Source organism: Microtus ochrogaster, chromosome 2, assembly GCF_000317375.1.
Source record: "Microtus ochrogaster isolate Prairie Vole_2 chromosome 2, MicOch1.0, whole genome shotgun sequence".
Taxonomy (NCBI): domain Eukaryota; kingdom Metazoa; phylum Chordata; class Mammalia; order Rodentia; family Cricetidae; genus Microtus; species Microtus ochrogaster.
In genome coordinates, this window is record NC_022010.1 from 60,821,013 (window position 1) to 60,840,737 (window position 19,725).

Genomic DNA, 19,725 nt, shown 5'->3' on the forward strand with positions numbered 1-19,725 from the left:
ACATTCCATGAATATTTTTCTTCTGAGTAAACACACTACATGGTGGCACATTTTCTCTGCAGTACAGCCTCACTGGACAGGCCCCCGAAGGGGGTGCACCTCCACGGGCAACTTCCTCTTCTACTGACCTAGCTTACCTAGCTTAGCTAATCTAAATTAAATTATCTTTCCTCGATCACCTAGTGATGACGAACAGAGCAAATTACAATTTTAAATTCTTTCCGTGTGTGTGTGTGTGTGTGTGTGTGTGTGTGGTGTGTGTAGGGGTGTGTGGGGTATGTGTGTGCATGATGGATGCATGCATAATGGTGATGGCAAAGCACACTGCAGCCTGCAGGACTAATAGATATAATTTAAGCTTCTGAATTAAATATGAAATGCCTAGAATAACTTATGGTGATGATCCTGTATACTTACACGAATTTTCAAGGAGTAAAAAATGCCTTACAGGCTTTATTTAATTAATCTTTGCAGTAGCCACAAGAGTTACAGGATTCAGGCATTTTTATTCACATCTCTGGACAGGATGGAAGGCAAGGCAAAAAGTGGGGAAAGATATACTGTTATATCTATTTGTTCCACCAAGCATTCAAAAACGAGAGACCCAAAGTCTAAGGCAAATCTCATACACTGCTAATGCTGGCTTCAGTTACTAAACTGAATAGACACGCCTTCCTTCAGCAGCGATGAACGTTCTTCCTAACTACTCTTATTTTCCATTTTGCTTCCTTCTGTTCTAGCTGAGATGATTGTTGTCCACTTGGGTACGACAGCAAATGTTGTCCTTGCCAAGATTAGTCCAACTACATTTTGTCTTTTCCATATAATCTATGAATCTTAACACCCCCTGCTTTTATTTTTAAATTCTAGTTTAACTTTGCATTTTTCAGACTAGCACAAATAATGGAAAACTCTATCCTAAGATTACTTTTAGCAATTTTAGATCAAATATTTTGCTTTACTTGTATTTTTATCTTCCAATAACTCACTGATACCATATTGAAGAACTTTCTAACTGCCTCTTCAATCAAGAATCTGATAAAAAGAATATTACTTTGTTTCTTTTACCTTTTTATTTCCTGTTTCTTTAAATTAAACAATGAATTCACTGAAATATCAAGTGTTTTGTTTAAAGTGGTTCACTTCTACAGCTCAAGAAGATCTTTCTGTGCTACTGCGCAAGCAACTAGATTTGACTTCTGACTTAACTGATTTGCCAAAATGTCCTATCATATCCTTCCATTTCTTCCACTACGACATCTCAAGAAAGTAAACTGTCTGTAACTGCAAGGGTACACCAAGCAGACCTATGATACCATTGGCCATAGAAGCTTTTCAGCAAAAATATATCATTTCAGTAAAGAAAATACCTGTATTATTTAAGAAAATCTATTTCCTATATTAAATTCCACACTTTAAAAAAGGCATTCTCTTTAGAACTCTGCAAATGTGGTGAAATCTCAGGCCAGGGAAAAAGACAGCCCCTTCCCTCTAAGACAACTTCAAAATAAGACTCTCTCATGTCACTTTGAATGTCTTTGTGATTATACCTTTCAGTGGTAAAATTTCTGTAAGATGTCACTTTGATTAGTCAAACTAAACAGTATAAATAGATTTCACAGTAATTATTCCAATATAAAAAATACACAATTTCTGAATTGTTCTCTATCTTAATTTTCATACGAAGACCTAAATACATATTTATTTTGTTTATCTTAGGATAATCTGTCTATATAGAAGTTCTGTTTACTAAGTCTACATACTTATTTGCAATAAAAAATAGTGAGGTAGAAATCTATGGACTAACTGAAGCTTACTGGTCTCTAAAAGTAAGCTCTCTGATGGTATCAGGACATAACATTTTACTTAAGTTTTTACTAGTTTACTGTTCTAATAGCTCAGGATTATTTTCAGGAATTACCTAAATGTCTCCTGAGATGAGGGGAAGGAACAAGAACACAAAGCTGGATTCCTAAGGATGTAACTTCTGCTACAGGTACCTGCTCCTGCACTGTTCGCTTCTTTATCTATAGAGTTCTCAAAATGCTTCCACTTCATTATCACTGTAGTGCTTACACTATGTGTCACAAAATGCTATGTTTTTTAAAGGAAGCAGAACTTACTAAAAACCAGCTCAAGTGATGTGGGATTCCCCTTTGTATGCTATGAATGAGTTTTATTACCATTGGTTAATAAAGAAGCTGCTTTGGCCTATGGCAGGGCAGAATATAACAAGGTGGGAAATCCAAGCAGTGGGAGAGGAGGAGGAAAGATGGCGGAGTCAGAGAGACGCCATGTAGCTCTGAAGGAGAAAATTGCCAGAACCTTACCAGTAAGCCATAACCTCATGGCGATATACAAATGAAAAGAAATGGGTTAATTTAAGATATAAGAGCTAGGTAGGAATAAGCCTAAGCCATTGGACAAACAGTATTGTAATTAATAGTTTCTGTGTGATTATTTGGGTCTGGGTGGCCGGGAAATGAAGGTGCAATCTTTGCTTACACATAAGTGGTAAAATTTTAAGCAAAGTAAATTAATTTCCTTTTTCTTACTAGTATCCAGAAGATCTACAATGATCATTTGTTTATATTTGTTCTGAAGTGGTAAAAGAAGGCTAAAAAGTTGGGAATAAAATATAATTGAATCTGTGAGGAGAGGTAATGCTGACTTTTGCAATGGTCATGAGTCAGACTGCTGAAAGATCAACTCTGTTCACATCCACCTTTGGAATATTTAGACCACTCTAGAGAATATGCTTTGCCCTTAGGAGGTCATATTATGAGCTAGGGATGAAAATGATGTCTAACAATGCTGCCATTAGGAGCTAGAAATACGCTCAGTAATGAGCTGCAAAAGCAGTCACATGTATGTGATTTTCAGTGGAAGATTTGCATACCAGAATAAATACTTCTATAAAGATTAATACTTTTACTACATTAAAATGAAAAAAAAGGGGGGGGGCTGGAGAGATGGCTCAGCAGTTGAGAGCATTGCCTGCTCTTCCGAAGGTCCTGAGTTCAATTCCCAGAAACCATATCATATGGTGGCTCACGGCCGTCTGTGATGAGGTCTGGTGCCCTCTTTAGGCATACATGCAGATAGAATATTGTATACACAATAAATAAATATAAAAAGAATAACAAGGAAGTTTAAAAAAAATAAAATGAAAAAAATTGTTAAATTGAATACAAACTCAACCATGTTGTATCCTACATAAAAAACTGTAAGTAACAACAGCACCATAGTATAAATAGCTTGTACAGTTGAGTAGATTTTAACTGTAATCTACATGGCCTAGTCAAAGTTTAAAACAGCAGTAAACAGCACAGGCTTGTAATAAAACTAAAATAAAAGAAAAAAAGTGAAAATAGAAAGGAAAATGTTTGCAGTATGTTTCCATAGCAGTAATAAATAATATTAGGGATAGGCTTGCTACTAGATTAATTTTCCATGGGAATATTGACAGTTCTTGCTATTTTGTCCCAAACAGCTATGTTGGTTTGGATGGAAATTTTCCATCTGAAGACTCAGAATGTAGCAAAAAAAATGACCTGCAGATTAATTCAGCTGATCTCTGTTAAGTGGTCTAGAAAGTAGAAGGTGCCACAAATGCAAACTAGCGTGGTTAGCTGCCACAGCTGAGCAGAATCAAGTCTAAAAACGTTTAGCAAAAGCAGACTAATAACTAGATCACAGAAACAAGGTCATGACAGCCCTGGGTCCTGTTCTTTTCCTAAAGGATGAAACAGTTTTGTAATGCTGTCATTCCAGATGTTCAAACATGAGTTTGGAATTACTCAGATACTAGATTGACAGACAGTCTCATATTTTTACTGTTGGCTTCCCACTAGCACATCTAAATGAGAACATGATACAAACAGGGAATGTGTGGAACCGAGTGAACTTATTTAGGATACAATCTACACACAGATGACACAATACAACAAATGCACAGTATTGGAGTTTTTACTCCCAGGTTCAAACAACTGCAGATTCTGCAGTGGAGTTGTGTGCCTGTCCTTTTGGCTCGTGTATACTACTTCTGCTACCCTCAACACATTAGATGCACAGGTAAAGTTTCTCAGCGAGCTGTTAAGGGTGGAACTGCAGCAACAAGGTGAACAAAATGCAGATGTCTATGTGCTGAAACACCAGAATGCAGTGTGAAGAGCAAGGAAGACTAAGGCCTGGCTTACCTCTGGCGTTCCAAGAGCATGTTCTCCAGCTAACAGCAACATGCTCAGGCCTCCCATTTGAGTAGGATCTAAAGATCAAAAATGAAAATCAACTCAGAAACATGAAGAACACACAACCATATAGAATAAAAAAGGATATTCATAAAGGCAGAAATACAAACTACCCACATATAAATTTTATGGAAAAATAACAAAATTCATTCTTAAATAACCTGGTACATGTGTACTTACTGCAATACGTTAAAGAGCCCCTTTCTTTTCTATATTTTGCTTTTATTTTGGAAACAGTGTCTTACTATGAAGCCCGGCTCTACTACAGCTCATGCTCTCCCTGCCTTAGTCTTTTAAGTGCATGGATAATAGGCATGACCACTACACAGGGCCTTTTAAATGCTACTGCTCTACCACCATTCCAACACAACACTTTCCCCAACAGTACAGCTGTTATCATAAGTATCATCTACCAAACTTCCTTTCTCCCAAGGCTTCTTTCCAAAATTGAGGTGTTTTGATGCAATTTGTTTTTAATCCAAGCATACTCATGCTTGTCTTCTGAGAAGTTTGAGACTTAATCTGAAATTGCTATTTCTACTATGTGAAATCGGGTTTGGTCAAAAGAATTAGGCTATCAGGGAACATGGAACAGAGAAATTTCACAGTGGCCTCCAAAAAAAAATACTCTCCTTAAAGCTTCCAAACTAAAATAAAATAAACAGATATGCTGTAGACATTATAGATCTTCAGGCATATCAGGCTCTTGCTAAAATAGCTTGAAGATTAAAATTAATGTTTATGTTAGCAAACTATTTTTAATTTTTTAAAATTCATTTTATATTCTCCCGCCCCTCCTCTCCCCACTGCCTTCGCCTCCTCCCTCCATCCACTCCTCCCAACAGGTAAGGACTCCCATGGGGAGTCATCAAATTCTGGCACATTAAGTTGGAACAGGACAAGCCCCTCCCCACTGGTTAGCCAACTCTTTTGCTTTAATTCTTTCAACAGTATACTGACACAGAAAGATAACTAAAGAGTCCAGTGTTAGATCTTTGCTCCAGGTTCTATTTCCATGAGAGACCTTTACTCTTTAAGGCTGTCTCAAATTTTAAAATTGAAAGCACCAATGATTGAGCAGACGGGAATGCACCCATCTCTGGTGCACACAGGTCTCAAGGCATGCATTTTAGCTTTAGGATGAGGATATGGAAGACTGCCTGAAGACATTTTTGTCTAAATGTATGCCCTGAAGTAGAGCTTTGTTCAGTCTGCCTTGAGATCTCAGGAATCAACTTTGATCACACTTATATATAAATTTTTTAACTGAGAAAAGGTTCTGAAGTAGACATAAACACAGCCATACGCACAGAGAGAGAGAGAGAAGAGAGGAGAGAGAGAGAGAGAGAGAGAGAGAGAGAGAGAGAAGGAGGAGGAAGAAGAGGAGGAGAAGGAAGAGGAGGAGAAGGAAGAGGAGGAGGAGGAGAAAGAATAAAAGATAAGGAGGCTATGAGGTAATCAGAGAAAAAAAACATGTCATCAAATGATGGTGACAACCTACCAGAAGCCACACCGTTGAAAAATGACCCTCCCCCAGCAGCCACAACCAGCTTGATCTGGGGCAGATTTTACAGGCAGCCACAGCTGCTGTGAATTCCTGAGTGCGGCAGTTAGGTCAGTCTCAGAGGACATTGCTTCCCAGAAGTCTTCCCAACTTCTGGTTCTTTCCATCTTTCTACCCTCTGTCTGAAACATTTCCTGAGCTTCCGGCTTCTGGTAGGATGTCAGTGCTCCAGTGTGTGGGCTCGCGCCACCACTACGCATTTAATTGGATTATTTAGAAAAGAATAAAGAAAGGAAAAATGGAAGACAAGAAGTTGGGAGTCACTGGAGTTGGTCTGGAAAGAGTAAGAAAAGAGGGGGTGGATTTGATGAAGATATATACATGTAGGCAATTCTCAAAAAAAATCAAAAGGTTGTATTAAAATCATTCTTAATTGAGAGTTGTTAGCAGTGAATAGCATCACTGAATGAAGACTTACCATGTGACATGCAGAGAGGGAGGGAGAGGGGAAGAGAAGAGAAGAGAAGAAAGAGAGAAAAAGAGAGAAACACAAAAACAAGAACACTAGAACTGGCCCACTGTAAGCCACTATGAAACAAATTACTAGGAAAAGTCTATAGTCTTGCATGGTGGAGTTATTCTGGTGTGCATAGTATGCCCTTGATATTTTTATCATTAAAAAGATTTTCCTTTATTAGTAAACAAAAAAAACAACAACAACAACAAAAAAAAAAAAACAAATGATGGTGAGTTAAGAAAGCCAAACACTGGCAGGCAGCCAGGCAGGAGGACACACAAAGAACACAAACACTGGCTAATCTGGTAAAAATAAAGGCCTGCCGTGCTTTTAAGCGTCTACTTTCCATTAAACCTTAACTTTAAGAACTACTGTGCCTGATAAAATAGATGCATACATTTCTTTAAAAGTATAAGTCAAGAGGGGGAAATGAATTTAGCAGAAAGTAAGTGTTTAGGATGCTTGAGAGTGAAACTTTTGCAGCTGGCATCCTAGGAACCAGGGCTGAGTGGTAGCATTCAAGAGATAAAAATGTGCCACTCAAATTACAAAGTAAAATAGGAATACGGCTACATGATAATCCAAGTCATATACCAAATGTGACTTTGTAAGAAGTTTGTTATTCATCCTAAAGGATACGCCAAGAAACTATCATTTTTCTATCACTTACATAATGCTATTTAAAACTATCAAAATACATTCACATAAGTAGAACACTTTGCTTTTACTGAAGGTTTATCAAACTCTATATTTTTCCTTCCTTGGAAATCATATATTTGACAAAGTTGGATTTCTCTAAATTGTGAAATGTAGAGTGCCAAGGACCACTGAATAAATAAACAGATGAGATTCTGCATTAAGCTGACCTTTAAAATTCCTTTTGTATTGCCTTTGTTCAGATAGCTAAACAACAGTTTTTAATCACAGGTAATTTGGTTCACTTTCATCTTGTTGAAAGGAGCTTAACTAGCAGTGAGCGAGCTCTGGTCATGAAATTCGAACACATGACATAGGTCTTTATTACTTGAGGCAATGCTATCAAGGTGTTTTTCTTCCCTGTATTTTGCTTCGAGGAATACTACTTTTTAAAGCTGACTTACACATGTCTTAAGTCTAGATTCTACTTCTCTTTTTATAGGTAAAAGGTAAATTAATAAATGTCAGAAACATTGTTACTAAAAGATGTATTTACACACTTTCTATAATTTACATACAATTCTTGTTTGGTTTGTGATGAACCATTAAAGAAAACTCAAAATGAAAACTCTACACAAAGTAACAGATTTAGAATTGAGAGAATAGCAATAGATGCTAAATGGCAATCAAAGAGAGTTTCGACTTTAGCCATCAATCCATCTACTCTTGGTCTCAGACCAAACCACCATAATCTGGGAAGTCCAGACACTTCACAAAGACCGGTACCAAGTGGGCTGAAGCTAACACTGTGCAAAGTGAGAGCTAACACAGGAACAGCTCTGCTTTGGGTTTTCAGGACACATGTTGAGAACTGTTCTGGAATTACATTACACACACTGCACTCAATCACCTGAAGACTTTGTTTCCCCAAGATATGTCCATACGCTGCTTCATTCTTCAGGCATTCATCCTATATCACATGTACTTTTCATATTGTGAGCCCAACATTGAACTATGAAGGCTTATGCAAACTACTGGGCATTTAAAATAATTTACAATCACAGTATGGCTCAACTGCATCCCTACTAACCTTCCAACATTGTAAATGGTTTAGGACTCTGAAAAATATTTTCTTGTAATATGGTATAGTAAGTCAAGCTCAGCACGAACTTCCCTGCTTTTGTCTTATTCAACCTCCCAATTTCTTCCTGGCAAAATCCTCTTTTGGTTACTACACTCAATAGGAGGAAAGATCTAGCCATTCTGGGCAAAAGTGTAAATGTTTTATTTCATGGTCATAAATGCATTAGCATTCCTTACCACCCAAAGAGTAAAATAGCAAATGGCACCATCTGGAATTTTAAGTTTGCTAAAGGTGAACATTAATGGGGATCGAAGGAGGGGTAGGGTGGGGGTTCTCTTTAAGATTCATCTCAGATTTGGATGGATTTGTTCATGGATAAGATACTCAGATGATCTAAGTAACTGTGGGTTTTTAAATACCCATAACTCCAGTGCTTACTCTGCTTAATAGTTGGGAGGAGGTGTGTGTGAGAGAGAAGGGAAGAGAGGGAGGGGGACAGATTTATTTTGTTAGTATAACATTTCCTGACAGGCTCCAAACTGCTGTGACGTTTCCTTACTGCCAATATCAGGATCTCCACAGCATGTACAACTTGGCTGCATGTCTTCAGTTCTTTGTATACCATGCCCTAATACCTCATGATTTGCTAGAGTTTCATACTGGTCAAAAATTTTGGTCTTCTCAAATTTGTATTATTTGTTTAAAACACTTGGTGCATTGTTCTGTCCTTTAAGAACAGGTGCAAATTATGGAAACTTACCAGCCATTCCAAAGTTAAGCTGAGGAATTTCTTCTGTCTTTGCCTTCTTGGGGGTTGGCAAATCTCTTGAAGAGTCAGATGGGAAGGCCCAAAGTTTCTTCCGTGGATTGACAGTGGGTGTTGGCGATTTTACAGGCTTGTTTGTAGTAGGGCACCATCTGTAGCCAGGATTTGCTTTCATAAATGCATCTTTATACTATAAACAAATGAGGGCTTAATTAACATCCAGACCCAGAAGTTCAACAACATCTACCTTTTCCCTCCCTCATTCCATGATTTCAGTGGCTCTGCTTAGAGAAGATGACAGTGTCACGCACCAAGATCTAGAGACAGGGTGGAGTTATCTAACTTGTGGGCCGAGAATACGGGAACCAGACACTCAGAATGTTCTACTCTTTTTGTTGTTCTTGTTCTTAAAAAGTTGCCTGACTTTGTTGGCAGAGGAGGCTTTTGTATTAGAAAGAGCCCAGGGCTCTGAGGGTGGAAAAGGTGAGGATAAAACAAGCTGCAGACATTTAGCATAGAGCAGTGTCCTCTGTGGGCCTTAAAAGGACAGCACAGCACCATCTATGCTTCGGGTTACTGTCAAAAGTGCATAGCACCAATTTCTTCTCTTAAAGTTTTAAAAATTGTGTGTACATGTGTGAATTTTTTTTTTCCAAATAGCTGTTTTGCCTACATGTGGTATCACTTGCCTATGGAGGCTACAAGAGAGAAGTGGATGCCCTGGAACTGGAGCTAGAGGTGATTATGAGCTTCCATATGAATGCTTGGATTCAAACCTCAGTCCCTGTCTCTACAGACCCCAGCCCCTATTTCAAAGGACACTTTAGTATACATTTCAGAGCACAAGTTAACACCATGCCCAGCAGCCAGATTGTGCCCTTACTGGTTAACTTACCCTGCTAAGAATAGTTTTACAAAAAGTAAATCTCTGTCTCAGTGTTCTTTAAGGCTAACACAAAGTAAAATGCTCAATTATGAGAAAAGGAACCAAGACCAAGTAGAAAGGGAACAAAGCAGGCTAGCTGGCCAACTTTCTGGTTACTCTTAGACACAGGGCAAGCAGAAGAGCAGTGGAAGCCTGATGCACCTGGGCTCAAGCTGTATTTCCACTTAGGAACCGATGGACATCCCCTCCAGTTTCCCCATCTACGATGTGCAACATAACTGTCAATATTTTTCAGTGGGCACACAGGATGGCAGCTATGAACAAGCTCTGATGTGACATGCTGTAATCAATCCATCACAAGCTTTAGATTTACACTCACCTTTTTTTTGTTGCTTCCTCCCTTTATCCCTTCTTCTAAATCCACTACCTCTTTCCTAACGTCCATACCTTCCCAGAGCTATACTGTTTAATTAAAAAAAAATATTTCCTATGTGTTCTTTAAATATCACTATCAGATTATTTTATTAGCACATTTTTTGAAACAATTTGGTTATATAATCTGGTTCTGAATTCACAATTCTCTGCTTCAGTCTCCCAAGTACTGAGGTTATAGGCGTACATCCCCATGACCATCTAACACATTTTTTTCATCCTTGCAGGCTTGCCTTTTACAATGGTAATGTGTTCTAAGCTCCAAGTTGCTTTTAGACAAGGGGTAAAGGGTACTATTTTGAGGAAAGGTATAAGGAAAGAATACCTAATCTTAACAATGCTCCCACTATATAAATAAAAGCTACAATGTAGGTAATAATGTAGTATTAATTAACAATGAATGATATTTATCCCAATGCTATCTTAACTCATTTTTTAAAATTATTTTATGTATAACATATAAGTTTGCCTATTGACATATAGGGGTGTGTGTGTAAAAAAGCACATAGGCCCCTAAAGTCTAGTAATACTTTTCTCTTTTAATTCAAAAAGATTTCTTTTATTTGAATTATGTGTATGTGTCTCTGTGTGAGTATTTGCACACTGGAGGCGTCAGTAACCTGTAGTTACAGATGGTTTTAAGCAGCCCAGTATGGGTGTTGGGAACACTAGAACACAAGGACTCTTATAACTACTTAGCCACCACTCTAGTGTTTAGTTCTATTTTTCGTAAAAATAAAGAAGTAAAATAAGACACTAGGCCGGCACCAAATGAATTTACAACTGTATAGCAGAATGAATTTGGAAACATCAAAGTTGACAGAAGAAGACACACTACCACAGTGAATTCTTGTAAATGGGGAATTTACATATTAAGTGGAGGCAGACAAATAACCCTGCCTGTTGTCTGACGGTAGAAAGTGATAAATGGCAGGCAGGGGTGAAAAGGCAAGGAGCAGACACATGCATCATTATCATGCCTCAATAAAAGGTGCATGTGGAAGGTGTGCCAGTAACTGAACGTTCAAAGAAACTTACTAATAAATTTATCATGAGAAATAAAATCATCTCTTTTTTGGTAGGTAAAATTTTCTAAGCAGAAAGCACCAGCTGTAAAAGAGGCTGAATGACGTTAGTACCCGAATCTCTTGCTCCTTGAGAGTGCCCTTCTCTTCATATTCAGTTTTTTGACACATCCTTAACTAGTAACATTGCTAAGGATCACTTAATGATCTGTTTCAGTAAAAATCAAGTATAATGGAAATTATACTCTCATCCTGATAAATTATCAGTTTATACTAATGAAGGCCGCCTTACACTAATTTATGATAGTGCTGAAGATAGCATAAAGCACCAACAATCAGCACCAACAATCATTCTCATGCTTTTGTCTCTATCCTCTGCACCTTCACTGCAAAGACACTCTTCTTAGACACTGGAAACAGAAAGAGGGGAATCAAGCAGAGTCCCTCCTCTCATGCTGCTTCCAATCCACAATTTACCTCACAAGCATTTCTGTTTACACATGGTCTACAATCCTTGTCCTAACTCAAGCATGAAAAATGGGTTTTGCGACGGGTCTACAGAACAGCAAGTTTCCTATGAGTGCAAGAGAAAGGCCTGGAATATGGGGGATGCTTTAGACAATTTACTATGAAGGATAATACTCTAACTAAATCACAATATGAATTGTGCAGACTCTTAACTCAATATAAATGTTCAATACACACACATAACATTTTTACTTTTTAGCTTTTGTTTGTTGTTGGGAGATTGAACCTTGAACCCAGAGCCTCAGACATACTTAGTACCCATCTTATTGCTGAGATACAACACTAGACCCCTAGTCAAGTATATACTGCTCAGAAGGGCTAAAATTGTGAATGACTGAGGAAAAAAAAACACATAAATTTATTTACAGAAAACACCAAACCAATACAAATTATGGACTGCAAGAAAGTTCAGAGGCAAGAGCAGCCTCGGAGAGCAAAGATGCCTGTATGTCCTTGGAACTTGGTCCTTCATCAATCATTTGATCTGATTCAGCTTTTAAGAGACACAGGAAAAGCTTGTCATTTGTTATGACAAGGTTACTAGAAAAGAGATTACAAAGGAGGCAGGGAAAAGAAGTAATGCTGGGAGACCTGGTATACAGTCTGGAGCAAATAGCCAAGTGTAATAATTGCCATGTAGGTCAACCAGGTGGACAAAATCCATCATCACAGGAGCGAAAGGCCTCAAGAGATAGGCCCCATCTATCCAGACATCCAGGGCCAGGTTGGAGGGGAGAGGGAAGCTCATTTATCTTCCAGGAGCATCAATCACAGATTATTGATCCTAAGATTTTGATGAAAAATTCTCACACATATCTAGACTTTTGCTAAAATACTGATGTTCAAAATTCTATGAAAATCAAAATTCACCCTATGGCCTTCAACTTTTCCTACAAATTTCCAGCTGATTAAATAATCTATTGTAAATTTGCTTTACAGAGAGTTCTGCACTGATAGAAGGCATTCAGTAATGCTGACACCCTTTTCCTGGCCCTAACCACTATTGTATTTTGTTAGAATAACAAAAAAGAAATTGCTGCTTCTTTTGTTATTCAGTACTGTCACTAAATGCATACCCTCTGTCACCGTTTTTTACCTCCTTTATATCTGACAATGGTATTATTATATAACAAAAGACAATAATCTATTATGTTAATGCTTTAAAATGGGGTCTCAAACAATAAATGCTTTCCAGATCATTACATAAATGGACATTTGATCTACAATGTACCTTAATATTAATGAAACATTTTCTCCATTTATTTAATTTTAGTTGTATTTGGAGTACTAACTCAGTGTCTACTAGTGTTTCTAGTTATTATTTTCAGTCTAGATCTGCACAATGAAAAGAGATGGCGATTCTGGTGAGATTCTAGAATAGACATTCTGTGAACACTTGAATAACCAAAGACAGATTCTGCTGCTACAAATATATGAAGCAAAATCTACCAGATCAGTTGACTGATTATACAGAAAATTATCTGAAATTTGACCAAAGAGTCCCCTAACACACATTTTTTTCTTATAATCATATCCACCATGAGGAGCTGAAGGAACTCCCTCCATACTTAGTTGTTAGAGTTGGGTCTTCCCTCAACAGCAGGCAGAAATTACAACATACAACCAGGTCAGAGTTCAGCAAAGCATGGTGCTAACTTTTTCAGTACCTGGTGTGTGTGTGTGTGTTTGTGGAGGGGGTTAGTCTGTACAGAGCACAGGGAGAAGTGCTGTTAACCAGTATTGGGGAGTTATAACCTGTACAGAGCACAGGGGAGAAGTGCTGCTAATCTATACAGAGTTGAGGAGGGGGAAATATGAATCTGTACTTCCTTCACAGAAACCTAGACTTGTCATGAATAGAAAAAGAAAAATTATATTGCTACTTCATCTTTTAAAGATATGCTTCTTTTAAAATCAGAAAGAGAAAAGTACAAACTATATACTAATGTTCTAGTCAACTACATGCCACAATAATGGTCTCCTAAGACTGCAGAGCCTTGTGCAGTAAAAGGTATTAGTTGGGTAAATAAACCACGATGCTTGCACAATAACCAAAATGCCTCAGGACACATTCTCAGGCTATCCCTGTGGGTAAACTATTCTCACTTTAATAAAGGCAAGGATTCAGATAGCAAATAAATGTAAAGCATTCCTATTCACACATGTGCTGAAAGAATGTCATGTGTTTAGTAAAATATTCAAAATTGAGGGTTCAAAGTTGAAAAGTTATACCTGAAGTAGTTTTCGAAACCACCCGGGCTTGGGGACCAGAGGCTTCTTTGTGTCTAGTTTTGTATCACTACCAACTACCATAAAATCTGACTACTGGAACTTCTTAATAAGCATTGGCTGACTGAACTGTCATTCCAATTAAGGCTGCAATATTAACAAAAAAAGGCTTCAGCACAATTACATGCACTTTAATGTAACTGTGAAACACTAAGTAAATAAGCTGAAAGAAATAACCACCAGAGACCAATTGTGTGATAATTTGGGAAGTAGCTGAATCGATTAGACTATGGAGTAGAAATGAGACAATATTTTATATGAGTAACTATAAACAAAGCAAGATGCAACGTGGAACATTCTGGTTTCCACTTGTAGGCTGCAGGGGGCTACCTAAATAGATTTCATTATAGTACCACAATGGCAAATATTGTGAAGCTAATTAAGTAATTAATAAAAAATTTCCTGTGCAAAAATAATAGGTCCTCCTCTTAAAAGTGGCCACCTATTGGGTTTGTAAATTAACTGTATTTAAGAAGAGGCAAACACTATATTGGCAATATGCTGCATGTTGTCCAAAATCAAACTCAAGCGTTTAATTATAGGAAGCACATCCAGCTCACTGTGAGGCTCCAGATAATTGTTTACTTTATCATATAAGCATGAGTATGAAAGGATATAAACCTATTTAATGAGAAGAGTTTATTGTTAATTACTGTTAGGCTTGTGGAAATCTATTGGAACATTTAAAATCGCCTAAGTTGCTGTAATTGATTTTAAATTTTATAGAGGCCCAGCACAGTTAAAAGTCTATCTTGAACAATTAGTAAATTCCTAAAGCCTTCTGCGATCATTAATTACACAGCAACACTAGTCATATACTCTGGATTCAAATTTCCCTGTATGTTTTTAAAGAAATTTTTATGTTGGAGGATTCCTTATTAAACAACTTAATAAAACCATGTCAAGTGAAGGCATTATTTTTCCACATACTGAGATGTCTAATAAAATATCTTGAAATTACATTATTTTATCCCCTGCTGGTTCATTTTTTTCTCCTCAGAAGTTAATGGGGTGGCAGGGATTTTCATGAATGAAAATGTTTTGCAAGTTGAAACTCTAAGGAAATAATATTAGAACTATTCCTTTCAGACTTAACCACAATACAGTACCTATGCCTCATTTAGAACTAAGTCCACTCATAATAGATGTGGACAATGATCGTTATTGATCCCATATTAATGTAGAAACAAATATAGTACAGAACTTTTTGAAGACATTTGGTTACTGCTATCATTTTGGAATGAATGTGCCACCTTTCTTAATATTCTTCCCATGTGGAAATGTTTCTCACCAGTTATTATTGTTCACAGTTTTTGCGAGCATGCATACGTCACAGTACACCCTGTTCTATTGTCATTCATCCATATATTAGTTTTAAATCTTCATGCTGCAATATTTTTCAGAACAGAAACAAGTCAAAGCATCTCTCTTAACAATTGTGTTTACAAAAAGTGTTTACAAAAATTGTTTTTATTCAAAACACAACAGAGTTTAGAAGGCATACAAATCTTTGTCCAACTTTCTTATTGTGGTAATTGTTTTAAAAATCTGAGACCACACACACACAAGCACACACACAAGCACACACACACACACTAGTTATTTAACATCATAATGTGATCATAATATATTCCTGTGATATGATAAGAAAAACCGAACCTGAGGTTGTCATCTTTACAATGGCATTTGATGACAACAGAAGATGACAGTGTCAGCAATGGCTGCTGCGGATTTGCTGTGGAAGAGTTACAGAACTGGGTGTCCATAATCACTGTCACACCTTGTCCTTGCAACCTACCTCCTTGGCCATGTCTGTATATTTCTGCTTTTCCTTTGGATCAAGAACAGCCCACCAATCAGCTAGTATCTTGGTAGCACCTCGGTTATCAAGCTTTGGGTGTTCCTGTCGGACTAGAGAGCGATGACGCTTGCAAAATAAAAGAAATGCATTCATTGGTCTCCGAGCTCGCTGCTCTGGTGACTCATCATCTTCAGTTTCACCAACATCTTGCTCTAGGCCATCCGCCTCAAGAAGATGAACCTATCACCAACCAAAGCAAAAGTCATATACTTAACACAGCTCAAACTATTTTGATTTAGCAATCAGTTTTTGATTTGTATTTTTTCTTAGCTCTATTTAAACATCTAAGAAACTGAAAAAGTAATTTTTTAAAAAATCATTGACTACTCTTGGTGGATGATAACTAACTTACATGTGTCCTGTTTAGTTTCTATGGCAATCTGTGTGTATTTCTATTACACCATGTATTACATTGTGTTGATACTGCTTACCTTTTTTCTCTCATTAAAGAGTGAACCGTTTGGGGATAAAAGTCTTTTATTTACCTTTATAACTACAGAGGCCAACTCATCTGGTATTAACGTTTAGCCAATTGCTAAGTGAACAAAATATTATTTTGTGGTTTATGGGCCTCAAGATTAATTATATCCACATAAAGTACATGTATATTAGCTCTTTCTGCTCTTCAAGAAGTGGTACTTTTTGAAGAAAGTTAATAACATGAGAAAGTTTATCATGAAAGCAAATATAATTAAAAGCAAATATACAAAACACCCAGACTTTTGCACATGACACAGAAGAGCTTCTTACATAAAGTATTTAACATAATTGTTTAAAAGAACTTCATAAAGCATCTTTAATCCTGTAAACATCAGTCTTATCTTCCAAGATGTTAGGGCAATAAGGATAAATTCCCATAGGCTTAAGCAGTCACCTTATTTTTAAAATCTTTCTTTTCTAAGCACTTTGTTATCACTGTTCAATGTCTGCAAGGACTTCCACACAGAACTGAATCTGTCTACTCACTGCCCTTGTGAATCCAGTAATTCTCAGGCCTAGTACACTTTGTCCTATGGTCTAGTCTTTCTCCTCTTCTTGTAATGCTTCCAGCAAATGAGTGCTATACTACATTCCATGAAGCACATCACGGAATCTCAGGAAATAGTGAGACTGCAGTATTTCTAAAACTGAAGTATAATTCTGTGATTTTCCTAGAAACAAATGCAGTCGTGTACAGAAATCCAGATTGTGTAAGGTCATGTCTTTCATTGCTTGTTCTACAATCAAAGCCAAGAAGGCTCAAGGTAGTCATCAGTCTGCATTACACAGAAAGGCAGCAGTTCTGATACTCAGTAGACTGGACTCTCTGGGGCCTTGTTTAAAAAAAAAAAAAGTTTGCTAGGCTTTAAGTTTCTGATTCTTTGGCTCAGAAGTGGGACCTAAAAGTTCATATTTCTAGCCAATTCTCAAGACGTGCTAGAACCAAAACTAGAAGGCAACTGTGCTCTTTTATACGATATTTACCAGGCAACAGCTAACAAAACTGTAGAAGGAAAATATTTACTCAAATTTACCATTTTAAAAATTATTATTATTAGAGTATATGTGTTTGTGTGTATGATAAGAGGTTGGTACCCTTGACACAGCATGCTTGTAAAGGCCAAAGGACAACTTCATTGACTTGGTGCTCTCCATTAATTTTTATGTTGCCAGGTTTGCATGGTAAGTTCCTTTACCCTCTGAGCCATCTTACCAGTCAGTCACAAGTTACTACTTTTAAGTAAATATTGCAAATATAACAAATTGGCCATCAATTGTGGTCAAATAAATAATAAAGTCCTGAAACTATGGATGACTTGAAAATAAAGAGTACATATTTTTTTCTTCATTTTATATATATAATTACTAGCAGTTATCTGAATTTTCAAAGGACATTTATTTGTTATTTTGAAACTATGAAGCTAAGGAAAAGATAGGACTAAAATTCATTATGTAAGTACATATAGACAAATAAATTACAAAGCAATGCGCTGATAACCCTCTTGTAAATAAAGGTGTTGAAAGCTGAATCAAAACATGTTGGCTGATCAGCTGGAAGGTGTGGAGAAGCAAGAACTGGGGCCTGAAGCTTCATTCGAACATCCACACATAGTTCTATGGTACAAGAAAATGATGATAAGGTTTTTCAAGTAAGGAAATAAGAAATATGGACCATTTCAGGAACAATGTGCTATGCCATGCTGATAAGTGGGCATTTAAACCCATACACCAGCTACTGATTTGAAACAAACTGTCACAAAAAATCCTTAACTACTACTAATGTTATAGCTATTTCATTAAATTAATCAAATGAAAAGTGAGCAAATTTATAAACCAAAGAAAATGAGGATAAAAAACAGCTGACTTTAGTTTACCAAGCATCTCTTAAATACAGGTACCTAAGCTAGATGCAATGATATGATGGTTCTGTCAACTGGACAGGATTTAGAATCACTATAGAAACAAATCTCTGGACATCTCTGTTTAAGGACTTTCTTAGGTTAGGTTAAATGAGATGGAAAGATGCACCCTAGAATTTGGGTGGAGCGATTCTGAGCTGTAATCCCAGATTGAACAAAAGGAGGAAGGGAGCAGAACACATCTAATGTTCTCTCGTGACTGTGAGCTTGGGACAGCTGCCTCCTACCACTGCTGCTGTGTTTCCCTTGCTATGACAGACTACATGCCCTGGAACTTGTGTTGCTTTGGTCAGGTGTTTTGTTGCAGTAACAAGACAAGTACCTAAAATAAATGTAGAGCCTTAAGTAAATTTCTGAAGCAAGAGACATTTGTATTTTAAACAAAGAGCTGCTGCTGGTACTGCACACCACAAGTTCTTTTGAATTAAATCACAAGCAACCAAACCTTGAGAAGTTAATTAAAAGTTTATTTCCAATGTCCAGAAAAAAAGAGATAGCAGAAATCCAGACAAGAGGAACAGGAATAAGATATGAGAACAGAAATAATATTCAAGATAAAACCAAGAGTGATTGGCATTTAAATCGGTTTGAAAATTGAAAATGATCCTGGGAAAGGCAGAATAAATAGTGATGGATAGTCCGCATTTGAAGTAGCTATTGTTAGCTAGGTGGACACCGGCCAGTGGGATAATGATTGAGTTATACATGAGCAAAATTTCTAAGAATAAAGGGGGACAGGAACATCTCTAAGACAGAATAAAAGGATCTAATGACTTTAATCTTTCACTCAGCAACTATTTACTGGGACTTGCCATGCTCCAGGCCCTGTTCTAACAGAACAGGGAGTACAAAAATCCCTGCCCTTGTTAAGGAGGGAGGTGACATGACTGGCCTTCCATTCTCAAAGGATCCCTGTGACTGCTTTCTGCAGAACAGACAATTCAAATGAAGCATGGAAGCAGGATGAGGGTAGAAATAAAATAATCTCTGCTAGAAATGGTGGTGGCTTGCACAAACAGAGTTCAAAAGAGATATTAAAAAGGGGTCGCAAAAAAAAATAAAAGGGGTCACATAGAAAACGTGTTATAAAAGGAACATCTGAAAAAATTTGTGGATAGATGGATGGAAAGAGGAGAAGCTTGGGGAAAATTAGATGAAATAAGTATTATGAAAATGTTGCAGTGGCCTTTATTGAGAAAGGGAAAATATAGAAGATTTGGAGGAGAAAAGTAGAAACTTAGTTTTGAATACACACAAACTAAATAGACAGACAGACAGACAGATAGATACAGACAGATAGACAGATAGACAGAGAGAGAGAGAGAGAGAGAGAGAGAGAGAGAGAGAGAGAGAGAGAGAGAGCGCAACAGACAGACAGACAGAGGGACAGACCGACAGAGAGACCGTCTGAAATATGAGCTCAGAGTTCAGGATAAAAATCCAGGATGGAGACAGAGATCAAGATTACAAGCTCAGAAACAAATTACTTTTGTTTGCTGAGACAAGATTTACTACAAAGCTAGCCTCAAATTCTTAATCCTCTTGACT

The 19,725-nt window shown here is 37.2% G+C and overlaps 1 protein-coding gene across 9 annotated transcripts in view; it reads right to left on the bottom strand.

Annotated features, from left to right (window-relative positions):
• Bbx (BBX, HMG-box containing) overlaps window positions 1-19,725 on the bottom strand; it is a 248,788-nt gene that overhangs the window by 70,667 nt on the left and 158,396 nt on the right. For 8 of the 9 annotated variants that reach the window (XM_005345050.3, XM_026786246.1, XM_026786230.1 and 5 more), the window contains 3 exons: window positions 15,716-15,958; window positions 8,752-8,947; window positions 4,200-4,267 (listed from right to left, as the gene is read on the bottom strand). In XM_005345050.3, coding sequence (XP_005345107.1) covers window positions 4,200-4,267; window positions 8,752-8,947; window positions 15,716-15,958 — 507 coding nt within the window. The remainder of the gene's footprint in view (window positions 1-4,199; window positions 4,268-8,751; window positions 8,948-15,715; window positions 15,959-19,725) is intronic. The other variant, XM_026786253.1, reaches the window with a different exon arrangement.